This window comes from Cyprinus carpio, chromosome B8, assembly GCF_018340385.1.
Source record: "Cyprinus carpio isolate SPL01 chromosome B8, ASM1834038v1, whole genome shotgun sequence".
NCBI classification, from domain to species: Eukaryota; Metazoa; Chordata; class Actinopteri; order Cypriniformes; family Cyprinidae; genus Cyprinus; species Cyprinus carpio.
Window position 1 is genome coordinate 6,859,256 of NC_056604.1, and position 20,547 is coordinate 6,879,802.

The 20,547-nt window shown below is 35.4% G+C and overlaps 1 protein-coding gene across 3 annotated transcripts in view; it reads left to right on the forward strand.

Annotated features, from left to right (window-relative positions):
* Positions 1-1,054: 1,054 nt before the first annotated feature.
* The window catches only part of LOC109062062 (sarcoplasmic/endoplasmic reticulum calcium ATPase 2-like), a 34,492-nt gene continuing 14,999 nt past the window's right edge, over positions 1,055-20,547 (forward strand). For 2 of the 3 annotated variants that reach the window (XM_042729421.1, XM_042729419.1), the window contains exons 1-9: positions 1,055-1,260; positions 1,374-1,528; positions 5,346-5,363; positions 5,490-5,572; positions 8,291-8,395; positions 8,595-8,733; positions 18,356-18,436; positions 18,522-18,607; positions 18,692-19,156. In XM_042729421.1, the coding sequence (XP_042585355.1) occupies positions 1,411-1,528; positions 5,346-5,363; positions 5,490-5,572; positions 8,291-8,395; positions 8,595-8,733; positions 18,356-18,436; positions 18,522-18,607; positions 18,692-19,156 (1,095 nt within the window). In that variant the 5' untranslated portion in view covers positions 1,055-1,260; positions 1,374-1,410. The remainder of the gene's footprint in view (positions 1,261-1,373; positions 1,529-5,345; positions 5,364-5,489; positions 5,573-8,290; positions 8,396-8,594; positions 8,734-18,355; positions 18,437-18,521; positions 18,608-18,691; positions 19,157-20,547) is intronic. The other variant, XM_042729420.1, reaches the window with a different exon arrangement.

Here is a 20,547-nt window from a genome sequence, read left to right on the forward strand (position 1 = left end):
ATCTGCTGAAAAGCTTTATGGAGATGAAGATTTCGTTTTTCAGCACGACCTGGCACCTGCTCACAGTGCCACAACCACTGGTAAACGGTTTACTGACCATGGTATTACTGTGCTCAATTGGCCTGCCAACTCTCCTGACCTGAACCCCATAGAGAATCTGTGGGATATTGTGAAGAGAAAGTTGAGAGACGCAAGACCCAACACTCTGGATGAGCTTAAGGTCGCTATCGAAGCATCCTGGGCCTCCATAACACCTCAGGCAGTGCCACAGGCTGATTGCCTCCATGCCACGCCGCATTGAAGCAGTCATTTCTGCAAAAAGGATTTCCCGACCAAGTATTGAGTGCATAACTGAACATAATTATTTGAAGGTTGACTTTATTGTATTAAAAAAACACTTTTCTTTAGTGGTCGGATGAAATATGCTAATTTTTGAGATAGGAATTTGGGGGTTTTCATGAGCTGTATGCCAAAATCATCAGTATTAAAACAATAAAAGACCTGAAATATTTCAGTTGGTGTGCAATGAATCTAAAATATATGAAAGTTTAATTTTTATCATTACATTATGGAAAATAATGAACTTTTATCCAATATGCTAATTTTTTGAGAAGGACCTGTAGATATAGGCTATATTTTCAAAGTTCAATAAAAGCTTAAACCTATGCTAAAATTTCTTTATATATATATATATATATATATATATATATATATATATATATATATATATATATATATATTATATATATATATATATATACTACAGTCATTTCGTATAAATACACGTGCAGACAGCTTTCCAAGAACACGTTTACCTGTGGGTTCAGCGTCTACCTGCGTTGAAGACTGAAGAGGCGGGACAAAAGTTATATCAGCTGCATTGAGTGACAGTCTGTTATACCAATTAGCAAACGGCTGCTCAATCTTCGTCAGTGCTGCTCGAGGCCAAGACGATTGATTGGATGTCGATGGCCACCCTGGACACGCGCTGCCCAATCAGCGTCCTCCACATGCGGCAGAGAGGCAGTAGTGAGTCTCCTGCGATAAAACAAGAGTAAACGCCGCTTCCATCATTCACCACTAAACGGGAGAGTAGGACGGGTTCGACCGTCACATTTCCAGGCAGGCAGAGGCTTGGACGGGGGGTGAATGTGATGTACTAAGCAAGGATCTTTTCTTTTGGCTTCTGCTGACTCCCAGTTCTTTGGGGAACAAGAAGAAGATACAAGAATTCCTGTGTTTGGATAAAACTCCTGGAAGGTGCATTTGTCCGTCTCAACTTTCTACATATGTTCTTCATTGGATGTCAATGCATGTGTCACTCATAGGCATATTCGTATCAAATTTTTTTATTTTTTATTTTTTTGACAAAGGCAGATTTCTTGAGCGGGATTCTCTTCCCATCTAACCATGGAGAACGCTCACATCAAGAGTGTGGAAGAAGTTTATAGTTATTTGAACGTCAACGAGAGCACGGGACTGACTTTAGACCAGGTGAAACGGCAGAGAGAGAAATGGGGTCCGAACGGTACGTCTGATACTTTCTGTTCTTCACGGCCAGCGACGCTCGACAGACGCTTTGAAGTTGATATGAAATTGTTACATTTGTTGCAATCAGCCGGCTGGAGCGTTCGAAACAGCTGACGTCATGAAACATGTTTTTATGGCAAGCCGCTATAACATTCATTTTAGTAAATCAAACTAGTATCGGTTAGTATTTATTTTATTTAAATGTAAAGTATACAGTAGTGTATTGTATAGTTTATTTCTTATTTATGTGTAGTAGTGCTTGTTTTGCTTTGACTATTTTGCTTTCAGTTTTCCTAAATTAATAGACACTAGTTGTGAATTCCAGCTGTTACTTTCAGTGTTTTTATGTGTATTGGTAAAGATAGTTAATAGTTGTCATTCTGACTAGTCATTGACAAGTAAAGTAGCAATTGCAGCTAGTGAGATAAACTATAGAAATGATGCCACACTGTAAAAAATCTAATAAGCTATTTACTTAAAAAAATTAAGGTAACAATATTACACATAATTTTTTTGAGTAGTTTTTCAGGCTTGATTTTATAATGGAATCTACCTGAATAAATCATGTGAAATCTCCTAAAAATATTATGATGTGTTTTTTTATAAAAAATTAAGGTAACAATATTACACATAATTTTTTTGAGTAGTTTTTCAGGCTTAATTTTATAATGGAATCTACCTGAATAAATTATGTGAAATCTTCTAAATTAATTAATCTATGACACAATGAATTTAATATTATTAGGGAAATGTGCTCATTTATTTTAAGTTTATTCTCAAAAGTCTGTGATTTTAAATGAGGTCTGTTTGTATTCTGTTATTTTATACATTTACAAGACTGTATACAGCCAATCAGCTCAAGTAGGAAACTACTTGGGAAATGCTGGAAAGTACTTGCACTTGCACTAGCAAAGCTACTGCTCATTAAGCAAGGCATAATGCCTTAGAGGAGTGGTATCCATAACCACAAGCTCTACTCTTCTGCACAGTGGTAATGATTGCACTGTGCAATGGAAACTTAAATGTAAAAGAAACTCTTACAAATGTCAAACGTAACTGAACATTAAACATTAATAGATGCTTCCCTTCACTCAAAAAAAACATAAAGTAGCATTTCATTTCAAAATTTACTCTCTATTTCCAGCCACATGCAAAGCATGCTGGGAACTAACAATAACCTCTAAAATAAAACGGCAAAATTGAGCTAATTCTCTTAAAATAAATAGGCAGCCTTCTAATTATTTTAGTTTAATCAGTTCCCCAATTCAAGCACCAAACTGAAAAAGTCTCCTTAAAAAATTGAGGAAAACTTATCTCTTGGTTTTATTAGTAAAAAGTCCTCATTATTTTCTATGCAACACTGAATCACAATTTTTTTTTAATGAAATCCACACATTATTTTTAATTATCACCTTAATTTCTTTAATGAAAATTACAAGACCCATGATTAATTTTTTACAGTGCAGTAACAACTGGGATTTATTAGATATTACAATCTAATAAATATGTACAAGTAAAGCTTGAATATGCCTAGAAGCAATTACTGGGATAGAAAAAAAGTATTAGCACCTTATTAATAGTAGTGGTTCAACGGATCACAAATCTCACGGTTCGGATCACATTATGGTTTTTGACCCACGGATCGGATCATTTTTCGGATCAGCAAGAAAAATATTTCAATTTAACTTGCTTTCCATTTATTACTTAAAGCGAAGTACTTCTTTGACACCACAGTAAATACTACTAGATTAACTAAGAAAGTTTAAAAATGATTAAAGAGACAAGATAACAGCCAGTAAAAAATAAGAACAAATACACAAATTACAAGCATAGATAAATACAACAGAATATGTTACAAATTAAAAATAAGGTTGGTAGTATTCAAATACAGAAATGTAATAATTAGGGAAAATAACACCGCAGAGTGTAAATATAGATTTTTATCACAGCTGTTTTGTTTTTTGATGATCTTTAATGACAGCAGCAGTATTTACAGGCCGATGTCCCTTTAAGAACTGATGCATGGATCCGATCTAATGATACACATCACATCCGATTTCTTTCTCAGCTGTTTTCATTCACTTGAGACATAACTGGCTGCGTTTACCTGAAAGATTATCAAGATGGGTATTTTGTCATAATTTTATGTGTATGTGTCTGTTTAGAGGATTCAGAAGAGGATTCAGTTCATTGTTTGCACGCTGTCTGAAACGCATGTTACAGGCTGTGCGTGTGTGTGAGTAACGAATCGAGTTCCCTTACGCCTTTTCTCTCTGGAATTGTATAAAATTCACTTGCTTGTGTAAATACGAACAAATGATAAACTTATACTTTATTATGGTTCAATTTTGCAATTAATCCGGAGATCACATGCATGCCGAACCGTGGGGCTTGGTCCGTACGGATCACGGATCAACTACAATCGGTTTAACCACTAATGAATAGCTACTAGTAAAACAAGAATAGGTTCCAGCAACATCTGGACTACAAACTAGTCAGAACCACAGATTCCAATGAAATTAATGGCAAAAATTTTTAAATAGTTCCCAGTAATAGTGGAATTGTTACTTGTCTTTACTGCCAAAGAATATGTATGCGTGATTAACTGAATACAGATAAGTGACTATTTCACTAGTAACCACTCTAATGATTAGTTTCTAGTGAAACTGAAAAATGCTTGTCATAAGCGGAGGGTGAACCATCTACAGGGTAAGGTTTAAAGCAGTTTAAAGCCTAGGTTTAAAGTAGTTTAAAGCCTAATCAGTTATTAACTACGAACATCATAAACCCATTTTTTATGCAAGAACCAAATATGGGTGTCATGTAGGCTAATCAAATATTTTTTAAATAAAACTGAGTTTCAGCGATGACTCATCTGAGCGCCTCTGATTGGCCATTGCATTCCTTAGCTCAACAGAATTGTGTGTGACTGCTTACAATTCGCAACACTGTAAAAACGCTTAAAACAGATCTTAATTTAATGTCGCAATTGACACTTTCCATTCATTTACACTTTGTTAGCAACAGATGTAATAGATTTAATTTATTTGTGCAGGGGCATTTTTGTCCAATTTAGTGGCCTTTTTGCTCCAAGTCACCTTCACAAGCCTTACACATGCTCCACCTATGATGCTACTCACAGTTGGATTAGTAAGTGCCGAAACCATAAAAATGGATGCTGCTTAGTTTTAAGGGAGAAATGTTAAAACAGCTTGCCATACACATTTTCATAAGACTTTGACAAGGTGGAAGACAGGCACACACAGGCCAGAAATAAGCTGAAAGAGCTGGTTACATCCCTTCCGCTTTATTATGTTGTTGGACAATCAAAGCGAGCATAGCTAAGGCTGGTCTCCAGTCTTCCACTTTCTTCAGCTATACAGAATCATGTTTTCATGAAGACAAGATGAAAACATTCCTGTCAGCACCCGGCTCAGAAACAGCTTGTAAATGTTTCACAGCATGTACTCAAAGAAGGGGCCAAATATTCACTAATTTGGATTAAAACCAAATATTCATTCACATTTTTAGTTTTCCTCTCAGAGTGGGTGGTGCTGCTTATACATTAAGATAGTTACTGCATAAAATCTCTGCTGAAATATTATATGGCATCTGAAGAGTAACATTATGCATTGTTTTTTTTAAGCTAAGACAAATTTAATCTTTGTTTCTTACAAGGTCACAGGTCTTGATGTAGTGGATTATTGTGATTTAGTCAATGTCAATTTTTCAAATCTCTGCTTGGGAATGTTTTGACGGTGTATTTTTGTAACCTTATACTTTGTCTTTTTCATATCCTTCAATAAACCACACAGAGTTGCCTGCTGAGGAAGGTAATATAACGAATGTTTTGACGGTGTATTTTTGTTTTAAACAAAAAAAAAAAAAAAAAAAAAAACATGATGTTATCATTGTACTCCTCATGTGATTCTGATAGATTTAATTTTGATATTTGACAGGAAAATCTATATGGGAACTTGTCTTTGAGCAGTTTGAAGATTTACTAGTACGGATTCTTCTTCTGGCAGCTTGTATATCTTTTGTAAGTACATTTTGGTAGCATGTTCTGGCATGTTTCTGCAGTTATTGTTATTGTGCAATATTCCTTGAGTACAAATAGGGTCAGTATAGGCATTTCTCAGACATGATACAGCACAGATTTATGACAGGTGTTAATTGCTTTACACTAGAACCAACCACAGCGATACATGCACTGAAATAAACACCGACTGCTATCCGGAAGGGCTGTGAAAGTGAAGATGTCTTGTTAGCTCCTTGAGTCTTGCATGCTTTATCTTGGGTTACTCACAGATTAGAAGGGCTAAACAGCTGAGGAAGCGGAACTCCTTAGGAATGGTGACAACAGCATTCAATGAGATTGAGTGTCTGACACTAGCTGCCAAATAAGATGTTTTAGTGCACTGCTGTTTTACAGTCGTGGTTTAAAGACCTCTTGATTAATTAGCCTAGATAGTTTACCACCGAATGAAAAGGGTTGTGTAGTTAGGCTGTCAGTCACATTTATGTATGGGATCAGTGATTAGTATAGTGGTTGTTTAGCCTAGCTAGTATAGGTTGTTGGTACAAACGGCACATGGGTTAATTTATGAACTATACTTTTGTCTGTATAGTAATTCATATCCTATATGAATGACAGAAGATATTATATTAAATGTCAATTCAATTATGTATTAATTAAATATATAATTTAACATTCAAACATTTAATTTAATATCTTCTATATTTCATCAAATTATTAAAAAATACTATTAAAATTTACTGTAAATTATTAAGAAAGTTAAAATAAAATGGAATAAAGCTTTTATAATCAATATTTAATTTGAGTTATGTTGAATTGCTATAAATTAAAGCATTTTAATTAAAGAGCTGTTTTTTTATTTCTATTCACAAAATATATGATAAAGTGTGTGTGTGTATATGTGTGTGTGTGTATATATATATATATATATATATATATAACATACATATATATATATATTAGTGCTGTCAAATGATTAATCACGATTAATCACATCCAAAATAAAAGTTTTTGTTTACATAATATATGCGTGTATGCTGTGTATATTTATTATTATATATATGATTACAAACACATGCATGTATACATTTAAGAAAAAATATGTTATGTTTATATATTAAATATATTTATATATAATATAAAATATAAGAATATAAATATATAAATGTATATACATGTAAATATTTTCAAAATATTTACTGTATGTGTATGTATTTATATATACACAGTACACATGCATATAGTATGTAAACAAAAACTTTTATTTTGGATGCGATTAATCGCGATTAATCATTTGACAGCACTAATATATATATATGTACACACACACGCACACACACACACACTGGGTAAAAAATATCAATCTCGATTTTAATCGATTCTCATTTTTACGAAATGATATTGATTCTTAAATCCCAAGAATCGATTAGTCTAGCCTGTTTTCAGGTAATGGATGGAACATTAAAGGGTACTTCCTATCCAATAAATCGCAAAAAGCATTTTGCTTTGGTACTTTAATATGAAACAAAGTATCAGATTTCAAATTCTGTCCATTGTATTCAGCCAGAAAAATAAACCCAAGAGAGGGGCATTTTGCTAAATATATGCACTAGGTCTATATAACATATTTATAATAATTTTTTTTCCTTGAGAAAATTTGTCATGAACTGTACCTGATATATATCCAAATAATCGATATTGAATCGAATCGAATTAAATTGGTAATCAAATTGAATCGTAAAATTTGTCAAATCCCAGCCAGTAAAAAGCCATATATATAAGTGTGTGTGTGTGTGTGTGTGTGTGTATAGACTATGTGTGTATATATAGCAATTCATTTTAATATTGTATTAATATAAATTTTTTAAAATATAGATAAAAAAGTAAGGATCTTTATGCTTTGGCTGTCCAAAATCATCACTAACAATGCATCTGCATAGCTGAAGAGATTGAACTGGCTGGTTGGGTGGAAGGAGAGAGGCATGCCAGCATCACCCAGCGGAGTGATACTGAGGTGTTGGAGTCTGTGGTTTGACAGCTGTCTCGTAGTTGGCTGTGTAAGAGGGCATCTCTGCAGGCCAAATTGGGCCTCTGACCTTCAGTTGCAGGCTTCTCATTACCACAGACAGACCAGCAACTCCAGTGTCTCGTGAGAACTCCACCAAAATGTTGATTGGAGGGCTTCAATCTCTGCATTTGACCTTCAAGCAGTGCATCTAAGGACTTTGTGTCTGAGAATGATTATGCAACTCCATTTTTAAAGGTGCAAAGCAGAACTGTTCTCCAAGTTGATAAGAAAGTCTGTGCTTGATGTGATGGAAAGTAAATAATGTTGCTGCTTCTTATTTTAGGAGGAGTTCATCAGTAATAATGCATCTAAATGAGGGAAATAACAGATGTCGTGCTGCGGCTGCAGTGAGCTGTAGGAGTTTTATTTCCAGTCATTAAAACATACTGCTGCGTTTGGCTTTCATCATGCCGCTTGTTCAGTTTTTTTTCCTGTGTTTAAACCTTTTGTTTAAAATCATGCAGATTATGGAATCCAAACAGGCTGTGTTGAATCTGTTATGAGAAGGCAAATGTCACTGGCGTGTCTCATCTAGAATCTTGATCTACTGGTCTTGAAATATCCACAGGGTGTTTTGAATTTGAAATGCTTGATTAGATCTAACGGGATGTGTCGTGACTTGACTTGTTTTTTTTTTTGTTTTTTTATTGCAGGTATTAGCCTGGTTCGAGGAGGGAGAGGAAACAATCACTGCCTTCGTGGAACCTTTTGTAATCTTACTGATTCTTATAGCTAATGCCATCGTAGGTGTTTGGCAGGTCAGTAGAGCATGAAAAGTTATGAATTTTGAATAATTACAGGGGAAGTGTGTAATTTCTGCACAATTGGGGAAAATAATGACTGTTATCAAACAGGTTTCTCACATCTGTCGAACAGAAAATCCCATCCTAATCTCAAATGCTGAATTTGCAAGTGAATACAATCTACTTTTTTCACATTTGATTCTCTCCATCTCAGGAACGTAATGCAGAAAATGCCATTGAAGCCCTTAAGGAGTACGAGCCAGAGATGGGCAAGGTGTACCGTCAGGACAGGAAGAGCGTCCAGAGAATCAAAGCCAAAGACATTGTGCCTGGAGACATTGTGGAGGTCGCTGGTAAGTGCTGCGTTTATATGCACTTATGGGTTGTTTTTATGAGGTAATTACAGCCTCTCAGCTCTCCAGTCCCTGTATGGACCCTATACGGCGCCGCTATAGGAGCATAGGTATTTTTGGTTGCACCTGTTGATTCTTAATGGACTGTGTATGTCATTGAGAATCTTTGACTACATTTTTTTCACGCTCAGATTTAGGATCAAATCTAATCATATGCTTGTTTTATAGATGAGGCCCCTGGTTTCTAGAATTAATAAGTGTTTCTGAAGATGAAACCTGTGATGTTAAAGCGTGAAAGCATCTTCATGGGTCATCTTTTTGGGATGGATGTGGTCATTTGATACATGAAAGAACTGACAGAATGTCTGACAGAACCTTTGAATCTTTGCAGTAGAGCCAGTGCTGTATGTTTTGTGCATAGTGGTTGATGTTATATTTAGCACTGATAGGCTCTTCAAATTATGGAATGGTTTAATTATAACTCACACTGACAATGGTGCAGATGACAGGTGTCGGCCCTGGGCCCACCGCCCATCCCTTCTGCAGCTACCCACAGAATTGCAGCCTGTGACGTCAGATATGATCCAGACAGACTGCAATGTCACCTTGGAGAGGTCATTTGTGGAATAGTGCTGTTTTGGGGTTGGTGCTTGGGACTGAACATGGGTAAATTGTCCACTAATGCATTTGTTTTGAAGTCCTGTAATTTTGCACAATGCATTCTTGCAGATAGGGATGTGATAACATTTGCTCGACCGACACTGGATGCGATTAATTTAGGAAGAGCGGGTCACCTAGAGCATTTTGGCTGAATCTGGAAAGCATTTCATAGTGTGACATCTGCGCCGATCGTTTAAAGTGCTTTCCTGTGGTCTTTCTCTCTGTCTCTGAATCTCTGTCTCTGCTCCTGCTGTGGGTTGTGAGCATGACGCAGTCCGTGCCTCGGCTCGGCACACCCGCTGCAGAGGACTCTGGGACTGTAACCGGTTTAGTCGTGAACAGAATTACAAATGCTGCCAGCAGCACCCTGACAGCCTATCAGTTCCGCACAGGGGCGAGCTCAGCATGTGGGCCACCTCACAGTCCTCTCAGCGCACATCTGATGCTTTAATTAGCATAACTTACAACACTCTTTCATATTCCAAACCAAGGTGCTTTGGTGTATAAGACAACGTCAGGTGTAATCTTTGAGGAATGCCTGATGTAAGGATATGGTATTCGGGCATTTTAAATGCAATGGTTGTTCAATGATAAACGCAGCAATTTCATTAGCCTTGCAAGAATCTCCTTTAAGAAATCAAAATTTGACTTATGAGAAATGTAAAAAAAAAACAGCTTTATAGCTTTAAGACCATCCACATGCTATTGTGTACTTCTAAAGGTGGATTTTTTTTCTTTTGGCGGTATTATTTTTTTTTAATTGTTTTATTTATTATTTTATATAATTGTGCAACCCCCCCCCCCCCCAATATTTTACAATATTTTTTTCCCCCAATATTGTGGGAAAAATAAATTCTGTGTAACCATTTTCCCCCAAATAGATAGATTTCTTTATTTTTCACTGTATTCATAGTTTTGTTTATTAATGCATTTATTATTATTATTTTTTTTACTTATACTTTTTCTATTTTTATGCATGATTTATTTATAGGGATGTAACAATTCACTCAACTCACAATGTGATACAGTTCATGATACTGATTTTCAAAAGTGCATTTCTTTGTGAAATTGAAATATGTCAAATAACAAAACTACACTGAAATTTTAAAAACAAACCCCAAATCAAATAAATAACACAAATTAAAGAAATCTCTTAATTTAAACAAACTAAGGCTTTATCTGTGCTCTTTGCATTCATAATTAGTGGCAACCACTGCGTTTTAACCACAGTTCAAACAAAGATGTGCTTACATGCAACTTGAGCTGTTTTTAATCTAAATTAGACTGTATAATTTCAAAATTTGAAGCAAAAACATAATGGTTTGACTTTAGCTTTTTGAAACTATACTACATAAAACATATCTGAACGAAACCAAAACCACAGACTTGCTGAATGAGAATGTAGATTCACTCTCTGCCAGCAGGTGGCGCTTGTAGAACAGCAGCGACACATAGTTAAATTATTTTAATATGCATTATACAGAGACAAGATAAAAAGAAAATACCATTTAAACTTTTCGAAAGACAGTCAGTTCCCTTAAGAGATGCATTCATATAAACTTCTATCCCTAATTGTATCGTAATTAATTTAACATCTTAATCAATTTGAATCATCACATATTTGTATCAAATTTCAGCCCGCTCGGTGTGCATAGTTGCATCTCGGTTTATTTATTACTTTATATTTTATTTTTTTTTATTACCTTTTTTTTTTTACATTATTTATTTATTTTATTTATTCATTATTTAATATATTACATGATATTTATTATTATTATTATTTTATTTTATTTTTTACAAAATGAGATTTAAGACAAATTATAAATTAAATGTGTCATTTTAATTGCTTGGACAAAATGCTGCACATTTCTTTGTGAAATTTAAATATAACACTATAATAATATACTAATTTAGCACTTGCATGTTATTGCTCTTTTGTCGAGAACGAGTCAATGTTTCGTTCGTTATCTGGCTCGGCTCGGTGTTCATCTTCAGTTCTCTCTTCACAGCAGTTCAGTCAGTGTACTGTTTGAGTAAATGAATTACTCCGGGATATTGGTTTATTTGAACTCAGAGGGGAGTGTCAGCCATGTTAAAAAAGTTAACAGCTTAAGTCATTGTGGATTAATGCTTATTGTTGACGCGAACCGTTTCAAACGATTCAGTTCGATTTGGTGAACTGGTTCAAGAAGGATCCGGTTACATCGAGTGATTCGTTCACGAAACCGGATATCACTAAACTGCAGTGTTGTGAACGCGCTCATAACAGACCCGGGAGAGCAGTCAATGCTGAATAAAGTCGTAGTTTTTGATATTTTTGGACCAAAATGTATTTTCGATGCTTCAAAAAATTCTAACGGACCCTCTGATGTCACATGGACTACTTTGAAGATGTTTTTAATACCTTTCTGGACGTGGACAGTATACCGTACATACATTCTCAATGGAAGGACAGAATGTTCTCGGACTAAATCTAAAATATCTTATACTGTGTTCCGAAGATGAACGGAGGTCTCACGGGTTTGGAACGACATGAGGGTGAGTCATTAATGACATAATTTTCATTTTTGGGTGAACTATCCCTTTAACTTTAATATGCATTATACAGAGGCAAGATGAAAAGAAAAAATACCATCTAAACTTTTCTAAAGACAGTAAGTTCCCCTAAATGAATCACAATTTGTTTAGGATCTCAACCGATTTGAATCGTCACATATTTGAATTGATTTTCAACCAGCTCGCGGTTAATCATTACATCCCTATTTTTTAGAGGTTTTATTAATTATTTTATTCTGCCCAAACACCCATCAAGCCACTTGAAACAGAAAGACCTTGTCTAGCCAAACATGTTTTTTTTAAACATTGTTCCACTCATCAAAAATCAGTAATTTTTATGTATTGCTGATCGTCTGAGGAAAGAACAATGCTTGAAACCAATGCAGTTTGTTTGAAGTGTGTATGGTGCAGCCGTATTGTCAAGTGGAAGGGGTCCAGCTCTAACAGCTGTTTCTATTGTTCACTCAGAGAGATGACCTTATAGGGAAGTGCCCATGGTGTCCCACCCCTCTTCCCCCTCATGCAGCCGCTTTCACATTGGCCTTACCCATCAGCACAATGCATGCTTTGGGAATTCAAGCACCCAGGGTGGCATGCAACATTCTGCTGGACTTTGTAACCATCGCCTATCACCGAGGAGCCTTACGGCAAGTGGCAGGGCCACGGCAGGTGTTTGATGCCCCTAGCCTGCCAGCAAAGATACAGGAATGGCTGAGTTAATATGAATGAGAGTAAAAGAGATACTAGCTATTGCTATATATCATGATAAATAGGTGGAACAGGTGTCCAGTAATCCTAACCAAGCATGTGGCCAAGCATGCCCAAAACCAATGATTTGTAGATTAGAGATTGAGGAAATTGCCTTTTTATGACTGATAAAGGTTATTTTGATATACACACACACACACACACACATATAAAACCACTTTTTACATATATTTATTACATATATAATAATAATAACATAATAACAAGTGATTTTATATATGTGTGTGTGTATATACATTCATATTTTCGTGTCCGGGTCAAGAGTTTAGCAGCAACATTCTGGACTAGTTGCAGTTGATCCAGAGTTGACTTTTTAATACCGTAGTAGAGTGAGTTGCAGTAGTCTAGGTGGGAAAATATCAACGCATTAATGATTTGAGTATCTGAAAAATTTAAAAACTGCTTAACTTTGTTGATTTGACGTAGATGACCAAACCACAGAATTAATTTGTTCATCCATTTAAGCTCATTGTCAATTCAGATGCCCCAATTTTTGACTCACAATCTCATATTCTTGGATTCATTAAGAAGAAGGAAATTTAAAGACATCCACTTTGTAAGATCTCGAAGACAGGATGTCAAGGTTTCTAGAGCCTTTGCATTTCCTTTTTTGATCGGCATGTATATTTGCATGTCGTCGACATAACAATGGAAGGATACACCATGTTTCTCAAGGATATCACATAATGGGAGCATATATAAAGAGAATAAGATTGGAGCTAAAATGGATCCCTGCAGAACTCCATAAGCGAGGTGCGCTGTAGAAGAAATGAAATTAGCAATATTAACTGATAAAGATCGGTTAGTCAAATAAGATATAAACCATTTTAGAACATTTCCCTGCAGACCAAAATGTTCTAGGCGGGAATAGTGTGATTAATAATATCAAACACTGCTGTTAGATCGAGAAGTACTAGAGCCACAGAATCGAAAGAATGTCATTTAGTACTTTAAGAAGAGCTGTTTCTGTACTGTGCTGGACTCTATTGAACGTCATTGATAGTCGCAAAAAGATAGTCACGTCATTGATAGTCGCAAAAAGAACAGCAGGTTTATGCTGGCTTTTGGCAATGACATTAGAAAAATATTTATGCCTAGCTACTCTTACAGCTTTCTGATAGTTGGCCAACAAATCTTTAAGAGCTTGTAAGAGATCTGAAGCTTGTCCTTTTTCCATTTTCTTTCTGCCCTCCTACAGATCTGACGAAGAGCGTGAATGTTACTATTATTAATCCAGGGATGAGGGTTTGATTTTATGGATTTGGATATCAATAGAGCAACTGAGTCCATAACATTTGAACAAATATTACTAAATATTATATATTTTAAATGTTCTTCAGAATTTAACAAATGGAATGGAGAATCAAGTGATGTCGACATGCTTGCATCCTCAAAAGCTGTAATAAAATTGGCATGGGCCAAAGAAAATATTTTACGAAATTTACATAATGTTGGCAGAGAAATACAGTACAAGTTTCAAAAGGGACTGAAACATTAAAAAGAACATTTAACAATATGTAATATATATGGCAATCATTATATATTTCATTATATATTTGTTCTTATTAATATTTAAGAAATTTGAAGTAATTTGAAAATGATAAATGTGTAAAATAAATATAATCCTATTACAATACTTTTCACAAATAAATATAAAAAAATATATAAATAAAAAGAAGTAAACACTGTAACCAACAGGACTCACAGTAATCTGGGAAGTTTGTGTGCATTGGGAATAATTTTTTTACATGCATATATTTTACATATAGCACACAGTGAAAATGACATGAACGTGACAGTGGGCAAATGGATAAAGCGCAGCATAGTTTGAAATCATGAGTTTAAAGTTTGTCGATCATGCATCTCCAGTGAAGCTGAACTCTCCTCCTTTCAGCATTCAATTCACACAGATAACACGCGATCATGCAGGATACAAATACACACTTTATAAGACCTTGCAGCTGGATCTGACTTAGTCTGCAGGGTTTGTGAAATTAAATGTTAATTAGACATTCAAAGATCTGTTTAAATTGCTGAATGCTGATAGTAAACGAGAAAGTATTATTTGCCTTTCTATTACTATTAATATAAAAGCAATCATTATAATAATTTTTTGTATACCTTTTAAGTCCTTTGTTAAACTTTCAATTCCTTTGTTAAACTTTTAATCTGACTATTAGATAAACTTCTATCCCTGTTAGAAAGAACTGTTAAACTGTAACGGCAAACAATAAAGAAGGGAGAATGTGAACACTGGGTTTTCAGGCGCTGCTATTCTCAGCACTTTCAAAATATAAATCTGGTGCACAGTCAAAATAAAAGTCCCACCTCGAACACTTCGGCCAAGCAGAAAAACGTATCGCTGATGCGATATTTAAAAAAATGTCAAATATCGGCCGATATATCGGCCTTGGCAATATATCGATCAACCACTAGCCATTTTTAAGTTTGATCCAATAACCTCGAGACCCTCACGATCCAAAATTTCCCTGCCAATCTGATGGCTATACTGTGATGACATGTGGCAAGTAAAGAGCAGGCATGTCTGTTTGACCCCTGCGTCCTGCATCGCTATAAAGAGCAGAGGAATGAAAGCTGTGACTCTGTTGCTGGGGGACTGATGGAAGCATAAACCTTTAAACGAAACCATTCCACTTTCCGTCCTCCAGCATCCTCCTGCAGAGAGTTAGGTGAGAGCTATCTTACCCTGCTGATTGATGCATGCTGAAGGCATTTTAAGATACTAAAGTGCTTTATGATATGACAGCTGAAATACATGTATATGCTGCATCTTCGTTTCCAATGTGTTCTTTCTTGAACTTGAACGTTTCATTAGTAGTTCAGTATTGAGCTGAATATGTGGTGAGTTCTTGTGTGGGTGTTGTGTAGGGCCTTTTTGCTGGGTTTGTTCTGGGCTCTCCGTGCTCTTCGAGGGCCGATGAGGAGGCGGTGTTCGTACAGTGGGTGGATAGATAACTCCAACAACTCAGGGGTTTGGAGGTCACTCTTCTACCTGGAGGCCAGATACGCCTGAAATAGCTCATCGCTGGGGCTTTTTGTATGTGCCCACTGATAAATGCTGCTATGTTCTGGAAAGCATTGACGCACTTGTGAATTGTGCCATCGGGCCTCTCTTAAGTCATGAATCAGCTCTCAGCTAGAGCAAATTGAATAGACACGTCATTCTCACCTTGTGGTACAGGTCTGCGTTAGTCAGCAGCACAATTAAGCATCTCATTGAAACGTGTCCATGTAATTTGAAGTATGGACCTTTAATTAAAAAAAAAAAAGAAAAATTCTTAAGCTCCTCTCCATCTAATCCACTGTTTCATTCAGGGGTGTGCATTGTGAAGCGTTCAAAACCGCATCGAGAAGCCTTTTATTTAGTTTTAATTCCTGAATTTGAACTGAATTTGAGATGAGGTAGTAAACAAGATGAAGATAATTCAAATTTGAAAAGTAGGTAAAATTAAAATTCTAAAAATAACTAATATTCATTTAACTGACCTTTTTTTTTTTTTTTTTTTTTTTTTTACTAAAACAGCCAAGTTTAAGGAAAAGTTGTTTTTATAAGGTCTTATTTGAAAGTTTTGAAAAAGGTTTAAAAGCAGTTTACAAAAAATACATTAAAAATGGTTTATAAGTCGTGGATGGAGGCTTGTAATGCTACTTTGTTTATTTATTTATTTATTTACATATGCACAAATTGCATAAATACATATATTTATGTTCATTGTATATTTATTTAATTGAATAAAAATAAATGCAAATAAATTACAAAAATTGTTAAACAAAATAAATGTTTATGTAACTTATTTGTGTATATGTAATTTAAATATTTAATTGCATAAAATAAATAAATACATCATTACTAATAAATGACAAATTATGCACTTTCATTTTATGTTATTAAACATTTAAATTACAGAAAAACATTTATGTGTAACTTTTTGTCTTTTATTTGTTTGTATTTATTTTTATATAATTAAATTATTAAATATTACATGCATTAATATACATGTATTTCTTATTGTTTGTTTGTTTATTTATTTATAGTTATTTAATTAAATGAATATTTAAATAATTACATAATTTACATAAATGCATGATTTTTGCTGTAATTGATGTAATTGTGTATTTATTTACTCATATTTATATTCAATAAACTATCTTCTGTGTTGAAATTTCTTTGAATTGCAATTCACTAAATTCTTCTTCCTGATTCAAATTTTAATTAATCTTCCTTTGCGGTGTGGCTAAATTCACACTCATAAATTGAAAAGCAGACAATTCTTTAATTCTGACTTTTGCCCAACCCTGTTTGCATTAACACCAATTTGTGAACAATAATCTATAGCATTATCTACACTTTTCCTCCTACAAAACATGGTTTGTCCATAAGACAACCTTTTAGTGGTGTTCATTCCTACAAGAGAGTACTTGTTGGCTGATCTTGTTCGTTTTCTTGTTGCCAGCGAACAGTGCTGGGTAACCTTCTGGGAACTGGACTTCATTGTGGACATTCGTTCCCGATTTAGGTGGCTAAAAGTTGCAATTGAGCTCCATTAAGTCTTTCTGAGAAAAGCCGTCATTGTCTCGTGTGTGACCTTGTCGCCGTAGCTCCTCACAGATCGCGGCGAAAGCACAGCTTGTTAATCCACAGTGCAGAGATTCTGTTGCACGCACATGTGATGATCGGTGCCAAGGCCAAGCAGCATCCATTGTTATCATGCCCTGCCATTTCTCATGCTGCCACACTCCACATGCTGGCCGAGCAGATTCCCCAGACTTTCACTGATGGAAATGTTAATGTTTAACATGGACAGATCAGCAAATAGACACGTTATCCTGCAAAGTGTGACCTAAGAAAGCTTCTCAAACGTGCTCCTTAGAGGTGCTCTTGAATACCATTGTTATAAGTAATGAGTGTAACACCTCCCGGTTGATTGACATCATCACTCTTCCTGTCGAGCGCGGGGCAGCTGCTGTCATGCCACTGTGTTTAAACCTGATCAGCACATCACCGAACATATCAAAATAGTTTCTCCATTTTTGGCGTGGTGTATTGTTGCTCCCCATGCTATTTTCTTCTCTCACCCTCAAAGGCGCAGATGAGCTTACATGACTACTTTGTTCTTGATGGGTGAACACGCTCTCTCTTTCTCTCGCTGGTTCTCTTTTTAAGTCCTTTAATTCTTTTTTATGACTGTACAAAAGGGACTAGTGGATTTGATTAATTAAAGATCATAATTTGATTTGGGTTTTCCATGGTTCATCTTGCATAGCATATTCATCAGTCAGGAAAAGATTTCAGAAGACATTTCAAACAATATCACAATATCATAGGTCGTGGATCATTATATATAATAGACACAATATCAATTTTATTTAGAGTAAATGTTAAGTCCTTTATTAAAGCTCAATGTGGATGGAAAAATTCGTTGCTTGTCACTGGAAACTTTTTAATTGTTTTTGGCGGTCATTATTGATGGTCATTATTGTTCGAAACAACATTGGACCCCACTGAGGAGTATTTTTTTAGTTTGTGCATTTATTTTCAATTTTAACTGTGTTCTGAAACTGAGGATTTGACTTATTTATTCTAAGTACCTAGTTTTTTTTCTTCTCCTCCTCGTAGTGGGCGACAAGGTACCTGCTGATATCCGTCTCTGTGCCATTAGGTCCACCACGCTCAGAGTGGACCAGTCTATTCTGACAGGTAACAAAAGATTTGGTTCACTTGTATGTGTTTTTTAAATGTCAGGTATCTTAGCTGTTTTACTATTAATTCGTTCATGTTGCAGGCGAGTCTGTCTCTGTCATTAAGCACACCGACCCTGTGCCAGATCCCCGTGCTGTCAATCAGGACAAGAAGAACATGTTATTCTCAGTAAGAAAATTAGACTTCAGCTGAACTTTAATTCACAAATCTTATTGGTGCAAAAGACTGTACATTTAAATGCGTGCATTTCAGGGAACCAACATTGCTGCGGGAAAAGCAATAGGTGTGGTGGTGGCCACAGGTGTGAACACAGAGATCGGTAAAATCCGTGACGAGATGGCCTCCACCGAGCAGGAGAGGACTCCCCTGCAGCAGAAGCTGGATGAGTTCGGTGAGCAGCTCTCCAAAGTCATCTCTCTCATCTGCATTGCCGTGTGGATCATCAACATCGGCCACTTCAACGACCCCGTCCACGGCGGCTCCTGGATCCGTGGAGCCATTTACTACTTCAAGATTGCCGTTGCTCTGGCCGTGGCCGCCATCCCTGAAGGTCTTCCTGCTGTCATCACCACCTGCTTGGCTCTCGGCACCCGCCGTATGGCCAAGAAAAACGCCATAGTCCGCTCCCTGCCCTCTGTGGAGACGCTGGGTTGCACTTCCGTCATCTGTTCTGACAAAACTGGCACCCTCACAACCAACCAGATGTCCGTCTGCAGGGTGAGCCCTTTCTTTTGCAGTTTAGTCTTCCTAGGCTTTGTACAGAAGGTTAAGTGCACTTAATAGCTCCATTAAACATGCACAAATTTGCACACAACCCTGTTTTCAGGAAGAAAAAGTATTAAAAAAATTTAATAGCATATATCAGGCATATAAGTGACTTTTATCAACTTTTAGGAGTACACTAGCACATAGATGACCTCAAAAACTAATAAACATGCACTAAAAGCCACATAAAATCAAATTTACATTTCATTTGGGAATTTAAATAGGCGAGCCTGTGTATATAGTACTGTATATGTGACCCTGGACCACAAAACCAGTCATAAATTGAGATTTATACGTCAGTCTGAATAAATAATCTTTCCATTGCTGTATGGTTTATTAGGACCGGACAATATTTGGCCGAGATACAACTATTTGAAAATCTGGAATCTGAGGGTTCAAAAAAAAATCTAAATATTGAGAAAATCGCCTTTAAAGTTGTTCAAATGAAGTTCTTAGTAGTGCATATTCCTAATCAAAAATTAAGAATATATTTACAGTAGGAAATTAAAAAAATATCTTCATGGAATATGATCTTTACTTAATATCCTAATGATTTTTGGCATAAAAGAAAACTCAATCATTTTGACCCATAAAATGTATTTTTGGCTATTGCTACAAATATACCCCAGTGACTTGTTTTGTGCTCCAGGGTCACATATAATCTAAAATACACCAAATTACATATAAATGATAATCACAAAAATATGAAACAATACAAGATATATTACTACTGTAATAATACTATTTTTATTCAGATCAGGGTAGATTACTTACAAATTGTAATCCATTACTGATTCCAAATTACTTGACGACAAATTGTAGTTCATAATGTAATCAATACATTACACATTTTAGGTTATATAATCAAACTAACTAAATTTATCACATTGATTTAAATAGTATAATCTTGTACCATATTTGTATAAAAATACAAAGAGGAAGAAAATATATTCCATATATATGCATATATAGTGCAATAAACTTTATATGACATAAAACTGGGTTTTTGAAGGTGCTGCAGGGGGTGTATGAGTTTGATGAAAAATGTAAAATATTTTAAAATGAATAAAATAAAATACTGAAAGATTTACCTGCATGTGACTATAACCAACGTCAGGGAACCGTGAACATGCAAATGTGATACTTCATTATTAAAATATTAATTATCAAATCTCAGGGGTACTTCAAATTATAATATATTTGATGAAAGAAGGATCCGATGGAGAAAAAAGTTGGTGAATTTGTGCATTTTAATGTTTTGGAAATGGTCAAATGCTGCGTAGCCACCGGACTAGTGACTGCTCTCTGTGTGAACGTCCACAAAACTGGAAAACTTTCTGAGT